At 53.4% G+C, this 16874-nt stretch overlaps 2 protein-coding genes across 7 annotated transcripts in view; both read right to left on the bottom strand.

Moving 5' to 3' along the window:
• Positions 1 to 382: 382 nt before the first annotated feature.
• Positions 383 to 9147, bottom strand: Msantd1 (Myb/SANT DNA binding domain containing 1). 3 transcript variants are annotated; one of them, XM_016004015.3, is made up of 4 exons: positions 8988 to 9147; positions 6488 to 6752; positions 2654 to 2929; positions 383 to 943 (listed from the first exon to the last, which is right to left on the bottom strand). In XM_016004015.3, exons 1-4 carry the CDS (start codon positions 9001 to 9003, stop codon positions 703 to 705), a joined length of 798 nt encoding a protein of 265 aa, XP_015859501.1. In that variant the 5' UTR covers positions 9004 to 9147; the 3' UTR covers positions 383 to 702. The 3 variants fall into 3 exon arrangements, with proteins under 3 accessions (XP_015859501.1, XP_006985635.1, XP_015859504.1); XM_006985573.4 differs by lacking the exon at positions 8988 to 9147 and having other exon boundaries at positions 6488 to 6932; XM_016004018.3 differs by lacking the exons at positions 2654 to 2929; positions 8988 to 9147 and having other exon boundaries at positions 587 to 943; positions 6488 to 6924.
• Positions 9148 to 14273: 5126 nt separating this feature from the next.
• Htt (huntingtin) overlaps positions 14274 to 16874 on the bottom strand; it is a 131804-nt gene continuing 129203 nt past the window's right edge. For all 4 annotated transcript variants that reach the window (XR_013043097.1, XM_016004012.3, XM_016004014.3 and 1 more), the window contains one exon: positions 14274 to 15041. Coding sequence is in view for 3 of the 4 variants with exons in the window: in XM_016004012.3 (XP_015859498.1) it covers positions 14828 to 15041 (214 nt within the window). In the remaining variant the exon portion in view is untranslated. The remainder of the gene's footprint in view (positions 15042 to 16874) is intronic.

Genomic DNA, 16874 nt, shown 5'->3' on the forward strand with positions numbered 1-16874 from the left:
GTCACAGGCCCAGCCTTCAGCACTCACCGTCATTGGCTACTATTTCTCTGCTGACTGAAGTAGAGCTCCATAAAGCCAAGACCTGTGCCTCACTGAGCATGCCACGGCTCCCAGGACCCAGATCAACAGGCCTTCGGAGAGCATGAGCACGAGTCGGCACGGATCCTGGGCTAGTGTGAAGCTCCACACTGATGACTAAGGGGTGGCCTTAGTATGGGTTAGTATGGTGATAACTGGGTAATGAGGGCAGATGCTACAGAGCCTGTGGAGGAAAGACCCCTACAGCCTGCCCCGACCTATGGCATTTGCTTTTGTCTGCAGAGGAGAATTGTCCCAGCCAGCACTTCCCTTTCCCCTTCACACCAGAGAGAGCGAAGTCAGCTTCCAGGCAACAATGGAAAGTATGTTTAATATCAAAAGCCGTTTCAAGTATCATGGTAGTGACTTTACTGGAGAGTAGATGCTGGGATCTTCTCACTAGGAGTCGCCCTAGAGTCCCTGGCATTAATGCTGGACATGGGGGTTCCAAGGTCTCCCAAGGCCACTGGAGTCCTGGAAAGCCCTTCAGAGAAGCACAGGGGCCAGGTTGAAACCTGTCCCCTTTCTGGAACCCTGCCTGGGTGGGCGGGGCCCTGAGCCTGGGTGGGCGGGGCCCTGAGCCTCCAGATGGGACTATGTGGCACCTGGCATCCTGGCCATGACCTAGACGTTGGACTTGGCGATGATCTTCTCCAGCAGGCTCATCATGCGCTCCTGAAGCTGCAGACTCTGAACCTGCAGGATGTTCTGCTGGTCCAGCACACGGCGCACCTCTCGGCATGTCTCCTCCATGGCGCGGCTCAGCCGGCGCTGTTCTTCCAGCATGGCCTCCAGCAGCCGCAGCTTCTTTTTCTGTAGGTGACAGCTCCGTACCTTGCGTTTCTTCACAGGACGTTCCTCTGACCTGTGGAGGAGACGTGAGCTGGTTACAGGCCTGGGACAGGGGGGCCTTCAGACCTTCCCAAACACCCCACTGGACAAACTAGGACACTGAGGCCCCTATCTGACTCAGGTCGCGGCTCACAGGGGTGAGGAGGGTTGGGGCTCACTCAGCAGAGAGAGCAGCAGGTGACAGCCAGTGCTGGCTGGTGGGAGGAGCAGGCAGGCAGCCCCAAGACCATCCACATCCCAGAGTGTGGACCTTGTGGGCACACGACCCTGACAACACCCCAATCCCACTGAGCTGGAGGAGGGTACTCCAGGGTGAAGAGCCCACTCCAGGGAGCAGCAAGGCTGGAAGATGCTGTGGCACTTGGTACTCTTAAGTAAGTGAAATCTGTAGCCCCCACTGGCCTGTGACAGATGAAGAAATGGGTTCAGAATGAAGGCCCACCCTAAGCCTGGCTTCCAAGTATGCCTTTGGTGGGGTGGAGTGTGAGTGTGTGTGTGTGTGTGTGTGTGTGTGTGTGTGTGTGTGTGTGTGAGAGAGAGAGAGAGAGACAGACAGACAGACAGACAGACAGACAGACAGACAGACAGACAGACTGACCGACCATTTGGGTTCCTCCCCAGGAGATGCCCCAGGGTTGCTGGACAGCAAGGAGTTGTCAATGCCTGCCAGACCCCAAGGCCTATTCTGGTAGCTGCCAGTGCCTGGCCTGGGCTCAGTGTTCTGACAGAGTGGGTGATCAGCCAGTCTTGGGGACAAAGCCCCAGGCAGCTGTGCCTGGGAATTGGGCTTGGTAAGCCATGGGAACAATTGGCCATAAATCTCAGGCTTCTCTGCTCGCTTGGCCTGGCTCTAGTAAAGACAGATTTTGTCTGGGCCCTTCAGTGAGAAATTCCCTCTGGGGAAGGGCTTTCTGGGTGAATTTAGCAGATGTTTCCCACCCTAGGGACACTAGGTTCAGAGACCGCCATGGAGACACCTTCCCTACACTACCTTCTGTGAGACAGGCTTGAAGGCCCATAACTCGAAGTCACATTTCCTAGATTCTTTAACTGCCTGCCTCCTCTTTTACCTTGCAAACCCATCCTAAATATCTCCTCCTCAGAAGTGTCTGCTCTGGACTCCACAGTCCAACGCCATACGGTGTCTCCTCCTTGCCCCCCCCCAACTCTCAGAGGCTCTATGAGTATCTTGCAGGCACAGGTGTGTGACTACTATAGGCCTAGAGTGTGATGACAGAGAAGACAGATAACATATGGCCCGCTCACTGCTCAGGAGGCGCAGACTATAGCTCCATGTTGAGAGGATCTGTTACTGAGGTGGGGCCCATGTTGGGGCTTGGCAGGCAGGGAGGGAATGCTTGGCGCCTGGCCCTGTGTCTTTTCTCCTTGAGGAGTACTGATTTATCCCCATTTTACGGTGGGAGACAGAGGTCAGAGAGGTCAAAGAACTTTCCCTGCAGGTAAGAGGTGATGGAGCCTTGGACAAGCCCCACCTGTCCACTGGCACGAGAACTCCTGCTGCCCTGAGGCTGACCTGGCCCTGGACAAGGCACACAGCTATCGCCCGTGCAACCGGTCAGGGCAGAGGACACCACAGCATGCCACTGAGCCACCGCCAGCCCCTAGCTCCAAGCACTGGAGCCTTGGCCCCATTTGGGGATGGGGCAGGGGAGGGAAGTCAAGGCAGTGGTGGGTCAGGAGAGGTAGGGCAAACACACACTACCTGAACTTAAGGGACAGTAAGCTGGAGGAGCTGTCGGAGCGATCGTCCTCGAAGCGGCCTTCATAGGAGCACTGGGTATACGGTAAGTACAGAGGGGTAGACTTAGCGGACGGTGACATGGACGCCTCGGTCTGGGACGTGGAGGGCCCCGGCTGCTGGCCATCCGGCAGTTTGCCCTCACAGGACTCGGGGACCTTGGCCAGAATCCTATCAATGGCTAGGTAATAGGGCCAGTCCGGCGGGACGGACTCGCTATCTGTCATGCATTTTAATTTCCTGAAACGAGAGACACAAGAGCCAAGGTGAGAAACAGCAGGTGCAGCCCGTCCTGCCTGGCCCCTGGGCAGAGTGGCAGGCACGCGAGGGGTGTGGGTCCCCAGGGGGAGCCATGCTGACGTAGGCGGGAGCCACTTTCAGCCAGCACTGGCTTCCTTGGCAAAACGAGCCAGGCTCTAGGGCCCCCGACCCTGGACAGAAGGGAGAGAGGCGCTGGGGCCTGCATAGCCTTTGGGTGTCAGGATGGAAACCCAAGCATGAGCAAGGGCACCCATAGGTGCACGGAGCTTGAGGCTGGTTCCTGTAGTCTCCGCTCTTCTGTGGATTCGAAACTCCCTGCAATCAACTGAGGTGCTTTTTCTATGAATTAACCTGCAGCGATAAGACTGTGCATGAGATACCGACGTAGAAGAAATTGCCATGCAGCAGCTGCATTCTACAAAGCTGCCACCAGGAGAGGGAACAGCAGGCCACAGGAAAACAACACTCACAGCTCTGAGCCTGTATCTTGCACACACAGTGTGATCTTGGACAGGTTCGTTAACCTCTCTGATCCTTCATGTTTTACATTGGTAAAATGGGGATGAAAAAGTAAGCCCTCCACAGAGCTAAAGGGAAGGGTTTATAAAAATAATGTCTGGTAAACAGGAGGCCAGGCTCCAATGTCGTCCTCAGCTGAACCGACCAGGAAGGTATGTTAGGCCGCACCACTGAAATGCTTCTACCGTTCCACCCCTGAGCCAAGCCTGAGCTAGCTCTCACACCCACAGCCCGCCCGGAGACCGTGGGGCTGGGTGGCCAGTGCTCTCTCACATTGCTCAACATCCCCTCTCTACTAAGTGTCAGCGCCAAAGGTCTGATCGCCGTGGCCAATGCCCTCAAGACCCTATGCCCTATCTTCTCCCATGGATGGGTCCTGTCTCACTGAGAGGACTGTCACATCCCTGTCCTCAGCCACCCCCTGGGAAGGGAGGACTGTGGAGACAGGACACAGGCTAGCGCGACAGTTCTGGTCCGCATAGAAAGAGGCTACAGGCAGGGTGGGCAGGGACATTACAGCCCTCAGGGCCACCTTGGGCCCATATGGGGTTCTCTGCTAGGGCGGACCCTAGTCTCACAGGTCCCTGAGGAGAGCTGGCTGAATGAACCCCCAACACAGGCCCAGCCAATGACAAGGGGTTGCTTCTCAGGACAGGCTGTGGTCAGCCACAGCAGAGGCTGGCTTTGGGGAACAGCATCAAGGGCCTGGGGGGCTCCACCACACGGTGTGACAGCATTAGAGAGCAGAGGCAGGTCACACAGGACAGGGCACAGAGTGCTCCGGATGAATAGCAGGGGACCATCAAGGCACCTGGGGGCCCAGGGGAAGAGAAGTTTCTTACCACTGGGGCCACGTCACCTTCTACCCAGGCTCCTGCTTTCCAGCGAACTCCCTCTCTAGTTTTCTCCGCTCCCCTAAGCTCCACTCCTTGGGGAAAGCCTGGCTCTAGGGAAGGGGCTTCATGTGGTACTCCAACAAATCACGTCCCATGAAACCTAGCTAAGCTACCTGTTCAGATTTCCTTTAAGCTCAAACCTTAATACATAAACAGCTCCTGGAAAAAAGTAAGACAAGACTCTGCTGTGAGGGATTAGGAACGGATGGATAAAGAACTGGTCAGCTCTGAGAAGCCACGGTCGGCATGTGCTTTATAAACTGAAGGGCTACGCCTCCTACTCCAGACTGCAGTGGCTGTTACTCCCAGGCATCCTCATCTCCTGGGTCTCCTTGGCTCACAACCACCTCTAGGAGTGGAGACAGCATCCCTCCCCTAGGACTCCAAGGGAGGCTTTCAAGATAAATAATGGATAACCCAGTTAGACACTATGCGCCACCCAGTCAAGGAGAGGAAGGCTAAGGAAAACAGCCAGCAGTGCTTCCCAGCTCCCCCAGAAACTCCTTCTTCACCCAGAACTGGACTAGGTGTGGGGGTGAGCAAGCCAGGCCATGGCTGCTCTCCTCTTCATGTGCTCATGTCTGCTCATGTGGGCACTAGACTGGCCTCTCAGCTCTCTCTTCACGAGACAGGCTGACACTGAATATCAGTTACACTAAATGGCTGATGCCAGGAGGCCTAAGCAGCTGTTAGAGCTGTGGGTCTTGGCTTGCAGGCTCTGCTGGGGTCAGCACTGGGGGTCAGAAATGAGCCATGGACAGGCCAGGCTTGAGACCCCTCTGCTTCTTCCACGGCCCTTAGAAGTCAAATCAGCAGTTAGAAATGGAGCTTCTGGGCTTCATGGTCTGTCCAAGGTCTTGTTGGGCCTCCACGTCTCCCGGGGCACAGAGTTCATGGGCCAGGCAGGGTTCCCTTCTCCTTCTTGAGGCATCTCTTCACCCATGAGGGTACCCCTCTTTCATGGAGTCTGGCTGAGCACCTCACAGATACACTTGCCTGGCAAGGTCTGCACCAGCCTCCTCATCTGCCCAACTCACCAGATCAACTACTAGTATGTTTGTGAGCCCCCTGGGATAGTACCTCCCATCTGGACAGGCTCCTAGGCCCAGCCTGTCCAGTCTGTCTTTGGGGAAGAATTCTTAACAACTGTCCTCTTTCAATAGTCTCCAACTCCTACACCTCCCCCTCCTAAGAGCCTCATGCACATGACCTTCACTTTATACCACGACCTTCGTCCCACCCACTACTTTCTCAATGCCTCCAAAGCCCACAATCTGCACCCCATCCATGATCCCTGCCCTGTCTTTGGCTCTTTCCAGATCAGTCAGGCCCACCGCAGCGGTTCCCTCCTGGATGCCAGAGATGTTCCAGGCCTTAGCGTCAGTTCCCTCCAGGCTCTCCTCCTTGAGCTGCACGCTAGGACAGTCAAACTGAGACGCAGCCGAGTCAGAGACCCAGATGGGGAGTTCCCAGGGCAGAGTTTCGTGCTGTCTGGGCAGCCCCCAAACACCCCTCTCACCAACCCTGAGGCTGGCCCTAGGCACACGGCGGGGACTCACTTAGCACTCAAAGTCCCAAGACATCAAGGTGAGCCAGGCCTGGGAGTCAAGCCTCCTTTTCACCACAGCTTCAGTTTCCCGTCATGAAACAAGGAACGCCCATATCCTGCCCAACTCAGGGGCTGTGACAGGCAGGCAGAAGCTAGACCAACTGGTACCCTGGAGTCCCAGTTCAGGAAGCGAGGCGTGCTGCTGCTGCCTGTGTGACACACACCTCTGAGGCCATCAGGGCAGGCAGGAGGCAGGTCTAATGCCAACGTTAGAACCATCCTCATGATGCTGCAGCTCCAGTCCTGGTCCCAGGAAGTTGAGAGGGAGACATTGTCAGCCTTGCTACTTGAGAGTTCAGGACCAGTTTTTTTTGCTTCTGGGCCTCAGTTTCCCCATCTTCCCAACGGGAGGCTACATAAATGGTTTTAGAAGGCCATCTTGCCCAGTGGGGCTCTAACCTACAGGTGGACCATCCATCCCAGGCCACACACACCCTCCCTGCCTCAGACCACAGAGTGGCCAAGAGTAGAGCAGCCTGGCTGGACCCTCCCAGAACCATCCTGCGTGCCCACCTGTACTGAAAGGTCATGTTGGTGATTTTGATCTTGATCTCCTCGCCTAGCCGGCGCTCCCCAGTCATCTCGAAGAGCTTGCTGGCCATCTTCTCGTACACCTTGGCATTGCGCTTGGTCTGCTTGAGCTCATCGAAGAACTCCTCCCAGACCAGCATGAGGCCACGCATCTCCGCATCTGTCCAGTTGCGGGCCCGCCGATGCTTCTCTGTCTGAGGAGACACAAGGTAGCCGGGCACTTCGGCTGCTGCCATGCTGGAGGCACCTGCAGGGTTAAGGATGGCACTCAGGCAGGGCCTCAGGCCTGGCCAGCGCACCATGGGCGAGAGGCAGTGCACTGGTTCACTCGCTCGCTCGAGGCAGCTCCACGCTCAAAATGGGGCCTACATCTGACAGGCAGGAATTTAGTTAAAAGCTTTTAAACGGGAAACGTCATTTTGATGTCATGTTTCCATAGCAACAGAGCAACTGCATAAGCTACAACAACAGAAACCTTTTAACTGAAAGCACAGGAATCAGGGCTGCACTGACGGGCCATCAATATTGCAGCGAGAGGCTGTGCCCAAACCCACTGTGGCTCCCAGCCCTCCTCCCACCCTGCTGGCCCTCTGGGCCTCAGAGGAGACTTGCTTCAGCTGGGCCTGAAAGGCTTCTGCATGGGGGACCCAGGCAGTCCCCACCTCAGCCCTACCTGGTTCATATAGGCCAGAGTTTGAGGAGGCCCAAGATGGGCAGTGTGCTGAGACCCAAGGTGCAAGGTCCCAAGGGAGATGGAGGCCCCAATGCTACACTGATGACTGTTGATGTGGTGGGGTCCTTGCTGAGAGGTCTCTCTCTCAGAGCCTGTCAAGCTTTACTGAGGTCGGGCCTCCTGAGGCCCTGCCTCATCATCATTGACTCTTTGCTGCTCTTGCTCCACTCACCAAACACCCTGGGTCTCAGGTTGTGTGGGTGTTGGGAAGGCAGGCTAGTCATAACGAGGCCTTGCTTAGCCATGCAGGCCAGAAGGGCACAGACACTGACCTTCATCATGGATGGAAGCAGGAGCATAGCACTGAGGGAAGAGGCTAACTGAGCTGAGCTGAGGAGGCCCAGCAGGGAAAATTGGCAGCGGCCAGAGGGCAACTTCAATGGCCTGAGGCAGGGCACAGCCTGGGGCTAGTCCCCAAGAAATATAGCAATGCTGGGGTGGAGAGAGGCAAAAAATATCAAGGTGGGGGATTAATAAGCCCACGGTGCTAGGCAGGGACCTCAGGCCGAGGAACCAGCAGGAAAGCAGGAGTGGAAGATGTGGAGTCTGCAGAGGGAAGGCCATCACAGGGCATCAACATCTAACATCTGGGAGGTGAGAACCGAATGTGACTCCATGGAACCTAAGGCCCTCAGCTGCACAAGCTTGTGCTAGGTACAGGGTCGAGCCGGGTTCCTAAGCAACTAGGCTCAAACTCTCTGGTCAGCAGAGGAAGAGCGTCTATCAGTCCGCTCCCTGACAGATCAAAGGCAGGAAGAGCTCAGCCAGGAGAAAACGGTCTCTGGGCTTCCTGTGTCCATTGTAAAGAGCACAGTTAGGACTTTGTCGGGTGGTGGGGGAGTGACCTGAGCTCCAGTCCAGAATTTAAAGTGGAAGGAAAAGAGAGGCAGCCCCTGGAAGTCTTGTGTATCACTTCATAGGTTCAGGTCAGTGTCCGGCCTTGCTAAAAGCTACGACATACTGGCTGAACTCCTTCCTCTCTCGACCCTGGGAGTCACCTAAGGACTCCTTCCTACTGCGGAGTTTTACAGACACCCCTAGGTTTGTTTGCAAATACCCATCATTGTTCTATTTCTCCTAAAGGGGTCCTCAGAAGGTCCGGACTCACTGTGCTCTCACTGTCAAGAGTCAGACACGCTACTGGCCAGCTGGTTCACTGCTGCCCCCTAGCGCTGAGTGTAGGAACTGGGTCTGGTTCTCAGAGCTCCCAGCAGTATAGAGTACCTAGAAAGTGCCTCCTCCAGGAAGCCCCCGTTCTTTAGGCTCAAAAGATCGATCCTTGTAGGGTGGAGTAACTAGGTACCTGCCTTATTGCCTTTCCACAGACAGCACCTCTAGCAAACAGGGAAAGACAGGCAAGCACGAACTGGGGCCCAAGGATTCTGAATTTACCTGTCTCTGCCTTCTGAGTACTGGGATTAAAAATGTGTGTCACCACTCCCAGTTTCAAGATGCTAGATTTTGAATCTAGCTCTGACTCTGCGTGACCTTAGCAATGGGCCCCAGCCTCAGTTTCTTCATCCCTGTACTAGAATAACAGGAGCTAGCAAAATGCTGGCCAAAGAACCATAAACTCTTTAGGGATGTGGGGAGGTCATAGGGTCCCCATCTTCCATCTCCTAGCCCCTCCCACAAACCTCCTTAGAGCCTCTGGAGAGTTCAAAGCCTGGCCAGGAGCTAGCTGTTGGCTAATGGATTCTATTGCCATTACTCAGGGCCCTACAGTCATATGGCTACAGGGTTCCATACCTTGGCACAGCTGCATGGCCTGCTAGGACCCTCAGTTGTCACGGGATGAGAAGGCAGAAGGCTGAGGACTAGGCCCCCAGAAGCACCTGAAGGGAAAGGGGGCAGGTCAGCTTTAGCAAGTGTCCCTTAGAGGCCAGGCACAATGGGGTCAAACTGGCCTGCTGTGAGCTGGTGAGACCTACTGAGGCTCTCTGGGTCTGTTTTCCCTCTAAATAACAAGTCTGGGGCTAACCTGAGACTTGGATTGACGGGAACTGTTCAGGCTGTAGGAAGGCAGCCTCAACTAGGGTGATGGTAGCCAAGGTCAGCCTATACAAATAGAGACCAGAGCAGAAAGTGGGCAGCTATGGGGGATGCCAGGACACTTTTCAAAGCAAGGGGCTGTGAACAGCCTGTACTGGTGGGAAGAATGTAGGGGTTGAAGATGTGACAAAGGCCTGGAAGTATAGGAAACGTGTGCACATGTATGTGGCAGTGCCCGAGTGCAGCCTTGACTGAGAGGTCGTAGAGCCTGGTATGGGAAGTCTTGGGGCACTAAAGAGCCTGGACTGCTCTGGGAGCCAAGTGAGGTGTGGCCTATCTCAGTGGTGGGTAGTAAGGGGGGGTTCTGACCTACCTTAGAACTGGCCTGTGCCAGCAATTCCCGGGATAGAAGCCTAGCTAGGTACCTAGATTGCAATACTGAACATTGCCATTATGTAGCATTGAGGTGCCCAGATGTGACTCACTGTCTTTGTGGACAGCCCTCCCCTCTCCAACCATACCCCAAACACCCACTCCCAGCTTAAAATGAAGCGGGCATCCCCTCCAGGACCACAGCATGGAGGGAGATACTTAGGAGCTGAGACTCAGGCTTCAGAGCCAAGGATGTGTGTAGATTCCAGGAAGGTCTGGGATTCTCCAGTGTTGGGTCCACATCTGCCCATGAGCCTTCCCTGGGCTGCCCAAGTTGGTTTTCCAGATTTGGTTGAGCTATATAACCTCCTATGGAGGAAAGGCCCACGCCCTAGGAAGCCCCAGTGTATCTTCAGAGAACCTGGAACCTACTCCATGGCACACATACTCACCCTGGCTTCCTCATCCAATACAGCATTAGGCGCCTTCTTCAAGAAACTCCTTCAGAGTGTTTTTGGTAAAGTTGGAAACAAATACCAACCACAATGAAAGGCAGAGGGGGGGGGACCTCAAGTCTTGTGCTCCTATATTCCCCAGGCAAAGGGGGAGGGCAAGACTTGCTCTGGTGAGGAGCGGGGTTCTGCTGTGGTGGCTAGAAGAAATAACATGCTGCAGACATCCCAGGCAGGCTTATCTCATCCTTTCTGAAAATTCCTCCTACGCCTGTTGTGTCAAATGTCTGGCTATCCACCGGGAGGGAAGGGTGCTTCATTTCTCTGGTGACCAAAACTCAATTAAGGGCAAGGTCACCACAGTCTCCGAGGGCTGCTGAGACAGACTCAGGAGTTGAAGCAACACCTACACCATCAAATGCTTGAGTTACTAAGGCTCTGAGAGTGATCCTGCCACTGACTTCAGTGTCTGGGGGGCTGAGGGACTGAGTAGACAAGTGCCTCTCAACTGGAACTTGACGGGCCTTCACAAAGTGTTCAACAAACAGCCCCTTACCCTGCAGGCTGGTAAATAAAATGCCTGCACTTCAGGCTCAGCCCAGATACAAGGGAAGGGACCTGGTTAGATGGACGCTTTAGACAAGGCAAAAGGATTTGCAAGCCACACAGGATACGGTAGGCATTGCAGACACAGCAGCCAGCCTAGGACAAAGGTGGGAAGACCAGTTGTGTTGAGGGGGTGGAGGGATTCCACCTGGACCAGGTGTACGACCAGAAAGGAAGAAGAGTTGGAGACTATACAGACTCCAAAGCCAAACTGTGTGTCCTACGTGAGGATGGAGCCTTACCACCCCTCTAGTACCCTGGAGCAACGTGTGGAAGCTGAAATAGTATCTAAGACCTTGCACAATGGCTTAAAATGCCAATAACAATCAGAATTTGGCACACCAGACAGGAAGGCCACTTCAGTAGGCTTTGTGAATACCCCTAGGCCTGGTCCCAACTCCAGGTACCTAGGCTCATTTCATACCTAATATTGCCGACCTTTACGGTGTCAAGGCAGCTTGCTGAGTGGTATACTTGCCCACTGGACATGAGCAGGATGCTTTCCTCAAATGCTAGAAAGGAGATTCTTAGAAGTAAAACAAGCCTCAGACAGTAACAATGGGTAGTTTAATTGCTTCTTTAATTCAAATGTACAATATCTGCAATTTAAAACTTTTAAATATACATTTCATGTCAGTCCTTCCTCTTGGAAGTGGACAGCCAGGTCTGGGCTGGGCTCCGGGGCACACCCATCACAGCCCTCCTTCCCAGTGGAGCCTGTGACACACAGGAGCCCCTAGAACGCAGCCAAACCTCTGCAGATAGGTCTTTGCCACCATCACCTTACACCCAACTTGTGGCAGAGGGTGTTTCCAGAAACACTGACGGAAGCAGTTCCTTTGATGGCACTAAAGCGTGACAAGCACACAGAGGGGTCGCCCTGAACCTTCAGATTATCTTTAGTTGTCACACTGCTCAGTGTGGGTTCTTCTTTCCTGGAAGCTCCAGACCCATGGAGGAACAGTTCTCTTCCAACCTGTGACAATCCTGAGCTCCCCACCCAGCCTCAGCAGCCCTTAGTGCCTTCTGTTCCCATATACCAACCCCCAGAAGACAGCTTCCTGCCTGCCCTGGCAGCAGCTATGACCTTAGTGCTCAGTGTTGATGGAAGGATGATGGAATGGTGTAAACCCAGGTGAGACTGTGTGGGGAAGGCGGCAAGAGGAGACTACATCTGCAGCCCCACAGAGGGAGGCTGTGAGCCACGCTGCTATTGCTGGGTAAGACCCACCCCACGGGCCGAAAGCAGAGCTGCCTTACCCAAAGGTGCTTCCTGTCAGGGGAGGGGCCTATCAGGGTTAGTGCCTTCTCTGGCACTACATTCCATAGGGCTGGAGGTGGGTCCACTCTAACTCTTCCCTCTCGAAGGGTACATGTGCAGAGAAAAATGAGAGAATAAAGGGCACTTGGCAGTTGCAAAGTCACCTACATGTCATGGGGGCCAGCAGTAGGAAGGAGGCACATTTTGGAGAAGAAACATGCTGAAGTGCATTGCCAAATAGTTCTACCCTGGTTTCATTAAAATCTTTCCTGACAGTACCAGCAGGAAAACAACATCCCACCTCTTGCCCCCAAAACCCCACAATCAAAATAATGTTTTAAAATAAAGCTTGGAAGTCCATAAATTTTGAGGAATTGGATAAAAAGTCTTGGTCCCTCCTGCAGTCAGTCAGGTGGGGCAATATCTCCAGTGGTACTTTAATGAGCTACGGCCTTTTTTTTTTTTTTTTTTTTTAATTTTAAATTGAGTCCCATTCTCAAATGCTAGAGTCACAGAGCTGACTGTATGTGGCAGGTCCAAAAACGGCAGCTTCCAGGAAGAATGGTCAGGCATCTTACATATGTCTTGAGAAGTGTGTGCATGTGTGTGTGTGTACACAAATACAACTCTGGGTATACATATACACAAATGCATGCCTGCCTGTGCCTAGGTGCATCTCTAGGCTGTGGCGCCCATCAGAAGAGAACAGCTTTGTGGCAGAAACTCTTCTAGCCTCATATTAAGAACTGTTTCTGATCATACTGTGAACAAGAGACCAACTGAACTCCAGGTTGAACTCACTGATATGAATCCCCAGGGGAATGGCTCCAGATTTTACGTTCATTTTTTCTTATAAACGTCTACCGTAAGCAGTAATCAGGCCTGCAACATGACCATCTCAGAGCTGTTGAGCCAACCTGGGGGTGTGGCAGCAGCAATCCGTGAACTTCCACGTGGCCCCCAAGCACTTCTAGTGGGAAAGTCTAGGGTAAGAAGTGGGAGCCCTAAGTCAGCAGAGGGGCACTGGAGACTTTCTTTCATTAAAATTCAGTAGCTTCCCTCTTGAAAGATCTGATCCACATCCACTGTTCACGCTTCCATGACACCAGGATGGTCTGGGGTGGCTTGGGGTGGCCTCTGCCAGGGCAGACAGAAAAGGAACCAGACCAGGCGTGAGGCTCCCATGCCCTGTGGATAGCAGGAGCCTTGCACCGCAGCTGCCTTTCAAGTGTCATGATGTGAAGACAGAGGGAGCCCAAGGTCTCAAGGCAGCCCTCGGTGGACTGAAGCACAGTTAATTAATGCGATAGGCTACAAGCTCTTTCTTCCTGTGTAGCCTCAAGACAGCTCCAAGTGACCTCTTCCCCCACTCCACACGGACATGACTTAGCTGAGCAGCAGAGAACCTACCCTGTCATACAGCCAAACAGAGCTCCCAAACCCAGCCGGAAATGAGGGCAGCCCATGTCCAGGGCTAATCTGCATTAACATGACCTGGCTACTCTGGGCCTGGGCCTTGGGAAGAAGAGGCAGCTCTGACAAGTATGGGGGGCTGTCCCCAGGCCACAGGCTGACCTGATACTGAACCTCCCCTCCGGTCCTCATCTTGTCAGGCTGAACCCTCCCGGGGCTCTGATACGCACAGGTCTGTACTCTCCCGGGCTGACAGAAGCAAGATGGGAAGGGGCAAAAAAAAGGGGGGGGGGGGTCCATTCTTAACAGTTGCTAGGATACCAAGCTTTCCCTTGACCAAGAGAAACTGAGACAAACCAACAAACCACAGCTCAGAGACACCTGTGGGGTTATCAGACCAGCACTCCTCAGGTCCCCGCCATGCAGAAGATACAAGGACAGCATCCACTATGGCTAGTCGGTTCCCGGACAGGCTACAGCCCAGTCAGCTGGGAGCAGAGATGAGGTTATTGGGGTAACCTCTTTGGGTGCAACAGAGGCTGTTTCTGGCTAGGCTGAGGGACTAGGAGACTGCATTGTCACTGTTGAGTAGACGGCTTGACAGTCAGGCCTGAGGAGGGGTCTGCATCAAGGCAAGCCTTGTACAACCCTAACAGTGGAAAGCAGCTCTCCTCGGCCCCTCGGCTGGGCCACAGGTGGGATTCTCAGGGCGGTTGACATGAACACCTCTCTGTGTGCTGGTTAAATGTGATGCATAAGAAAAGGGAGACGTGTGAGGTGCAAGTGCCATCAGGTATTGGGCTACACAAGGGACCTGCCTGACTAGACTGAGTAGCTACAGGATAGGGAGCAGTGGCCAGAAGGTCCATCCACTTCCACAAACTACATCACATGCAGCACAGGCCTTGCAAGTCACACACTTTACACGGGCATAAAAAGTTACATTAAAATTAATCTCTTTACTGATATAATTAAATTTTAACTCCTGAGAAGAAAACAGAGAAAGGGAAAACGATGCTGGACACCTGGCAGCCCAGTTCCCAGCCCCCACACACCACTCATTTTGTGTCCAGACACTGGTGTGGCAGGTATACCCTGCTGGGGAAATTCAGGTGGGAGCTCTCCAGCCCAGTGGGGCAGGAGGGCTCAGAACCATCTGGCAAGAGCTAGAACTTCTGCTCCACACACCAGTGCAGCTGCAACCTGGCTACCATGGCCAGGGGAACACTAGGAAAAAGACAAACGCCTGGTCAACCTAGCACTGCCACCAGCCGCAGTGAGGTCAGGACCCAGGACTCAGGCTCAACCCCAACATAGTGCATGTTCCCTGCATAGCCCACAATGCAAAGCACTCCTGCCATTGCCTGGCTGTCCACTTGACACAAGTGGAAGCCTGCGTGACCAAGGCAGCCCAGCAGAAGCTTGGCATAGGCTCCTGAGGCTCTGGCCCCAGCAGCTGCCTCCTCTCAGCCTCTCGTAACCACAGGTACTACTCAGCAGGTGGTGACCTTGTGGACATTTCGCAAACAAGCGAGCAGCCGGTGGTACGGACTTCCTGGTGCCGCCACCACCTCAAACACAGACTGGAAAGCCCTGCGGTCGAATTCCTCCTCTATCTGGTGTCTGTAGAAGTCTGTGGCAACCAGGCAGAAAAGGTTCACATCCACCTGCTCCAGTTTGCCCATCCTGCTGATGACGTGTGGAAGGCTGGTAGAAGAGTTAAGGGGAACAAGAGCAAGGGTAGGAAGACAGCCTCCCCAAGATGATCCCTTCCTAACTATGTCCAGCAACGGGCCAAGGGGGGATCAAGGGCAACCAGGACAGAGGGCAGCCTAGGCACATCAGCAGCAGCTGCTGCTTGCAACCCTCTCCCAGCTGCAGTCTATCTGCCCAGGAGGGAGGGCAGGGGTGGGAAAGTAGAGAGGCCCAGAAAGTGGGAGCCCGGCAGTGCAGTGCGGAGAGGGAGAGGGTGCTGGTTCCCAGTGCTCTGTGCAGCAGCACTTACCTGCGCTGGGCTCCCCACAGTGCCAGTGGCTGGTGTTCCTGCTCACACTGCTCCAGTGCAGCGAGGGTAGAGCTAGCACCCTGCCTCAAGGCTTTCCCAGCACTTGGGATGAGGCTGTGCTGTCACCACTAAGACAACTTTGCTGCTCAGTAGCTCTCGTGGTCTACTGTGGGGGAGGTTGCCAAAAGAGGAAACTCCTGGCAGCAGTGTTGGGGCGGGAACTACAGCTTTATTTATGACTTTCCCCAGGAGGGTGACCACAGCATAAAGATGAGAGCTAATGAGAAGCAGCCCCGAGAGAAGCTCAGGGGGATAGAGCATGCCACAGGACACGGCAGCCGCAGGGCCAGCGGCTGGCCTGAGCTGCCCTGCCTCCCCGTGCTCCCCTCCTAGCCTTCAGCAGTGGCCCTCCTACCACAAACCCACCACTGGGCAGCCCCCACTGGCAAATGGCTACACCTTCTGTTTTGTGTCCCTGTCCAAGCTGTATACCTTTAGGTGCCGGTGACCCTCTCAGAGGAGCAGCAGGTGGCCCACCAGGAAGCAAAGCTCCAATGCATGAATCTCAGATAAGCAAGGCCCTGAGAGCCTCACCCCAGAATGTCTCTTGCTCCTGCTGTGTCTTTGCATGTTTTTTCTCTGGTATCTGGCATGGTGTGAATGGGCATGGGGAGATCCCCACAGCCCTTAATGAAGTCTTGGAAATATCCTGTTCTATTAGGCACTTTTACCTGTGAAGTATTATGAAGGTGATTTCCTCCTAAGCTGTACTGTTTAACGGAAGCAATGATTTTATACAATAATAGTGTCAGTTTAAATAGAATTTTGATGATTGAGGGTTTTTAATAAACATAGCAAAGGATTATGATAGAGGTTAGTTTAGTGGAAAAGTTAACACAGGTAAAGGTAGGATAAAATGTTGTCCCCCTGCCTCTGATAAAGCAGAGGCTGCAGAGGTTAAAAAATAAAACAAGGAAGTGTCACACAGCCAGAACACATGAGTTTCTGTTGAGGAGCCATAGGTTAATGATTAAGAAAAACAACTGAGTCCCAGTAGCCCAGCTAGCTCAAACTCTTAATGTTGGGAGATGTGTCCACAGGTTTCAGAGTGCATCACAGCTGAAACAAAGCGTTGGAAATGACTTAAGGTTAGATTGAGACGTTTTTGTGAATAGCTTTGAGGTGAAAAACCCAAGGAAACAATCTAAAGTTTTAGAAAGGCACAAACCTGAGCGAGGGACTCGTTAAGGTCAGGGAACAAGAACAAAGCAGCCCAATTATTATTAGCTGACGTGTCTTTCTTGCTAGGATTGGTTGATGATCGAAGATGATTAATTCCTGGTGCCCATTTCTACGCTCAGTTTCCTGATATAAAAAAAAATGTTGATGAGTGAGTATGCACCCTGAGTAGAGATGACTGATTGTTTTTCATATATAAAAGTTTAGGTTTGTAATTCTTTCAAGATTCCTTATAAGATTACTTTTTGAGATAAGTAATAAAGTGATTGATCCTTTCTTTGAAACCACAAAATGCA

Source organism: Peromyscus maniculatus, chromosome 10 (genome assembly GCF_049852395.1).
Source record: "Peromyscus maniculatus bairdii isolate BWxNUB_F1_BW_parent chromosome 10, HU_Pman_BW_mat_3.1, whole genome shotgun sequence".
NCBI classification, from domain to species: domain Eukaryota; kingdom Metazoa; phylum Chordata; class Mammalia; order Rodentia; family Cricetidae; genus Peromyscus; species Peromyscus maniculatus.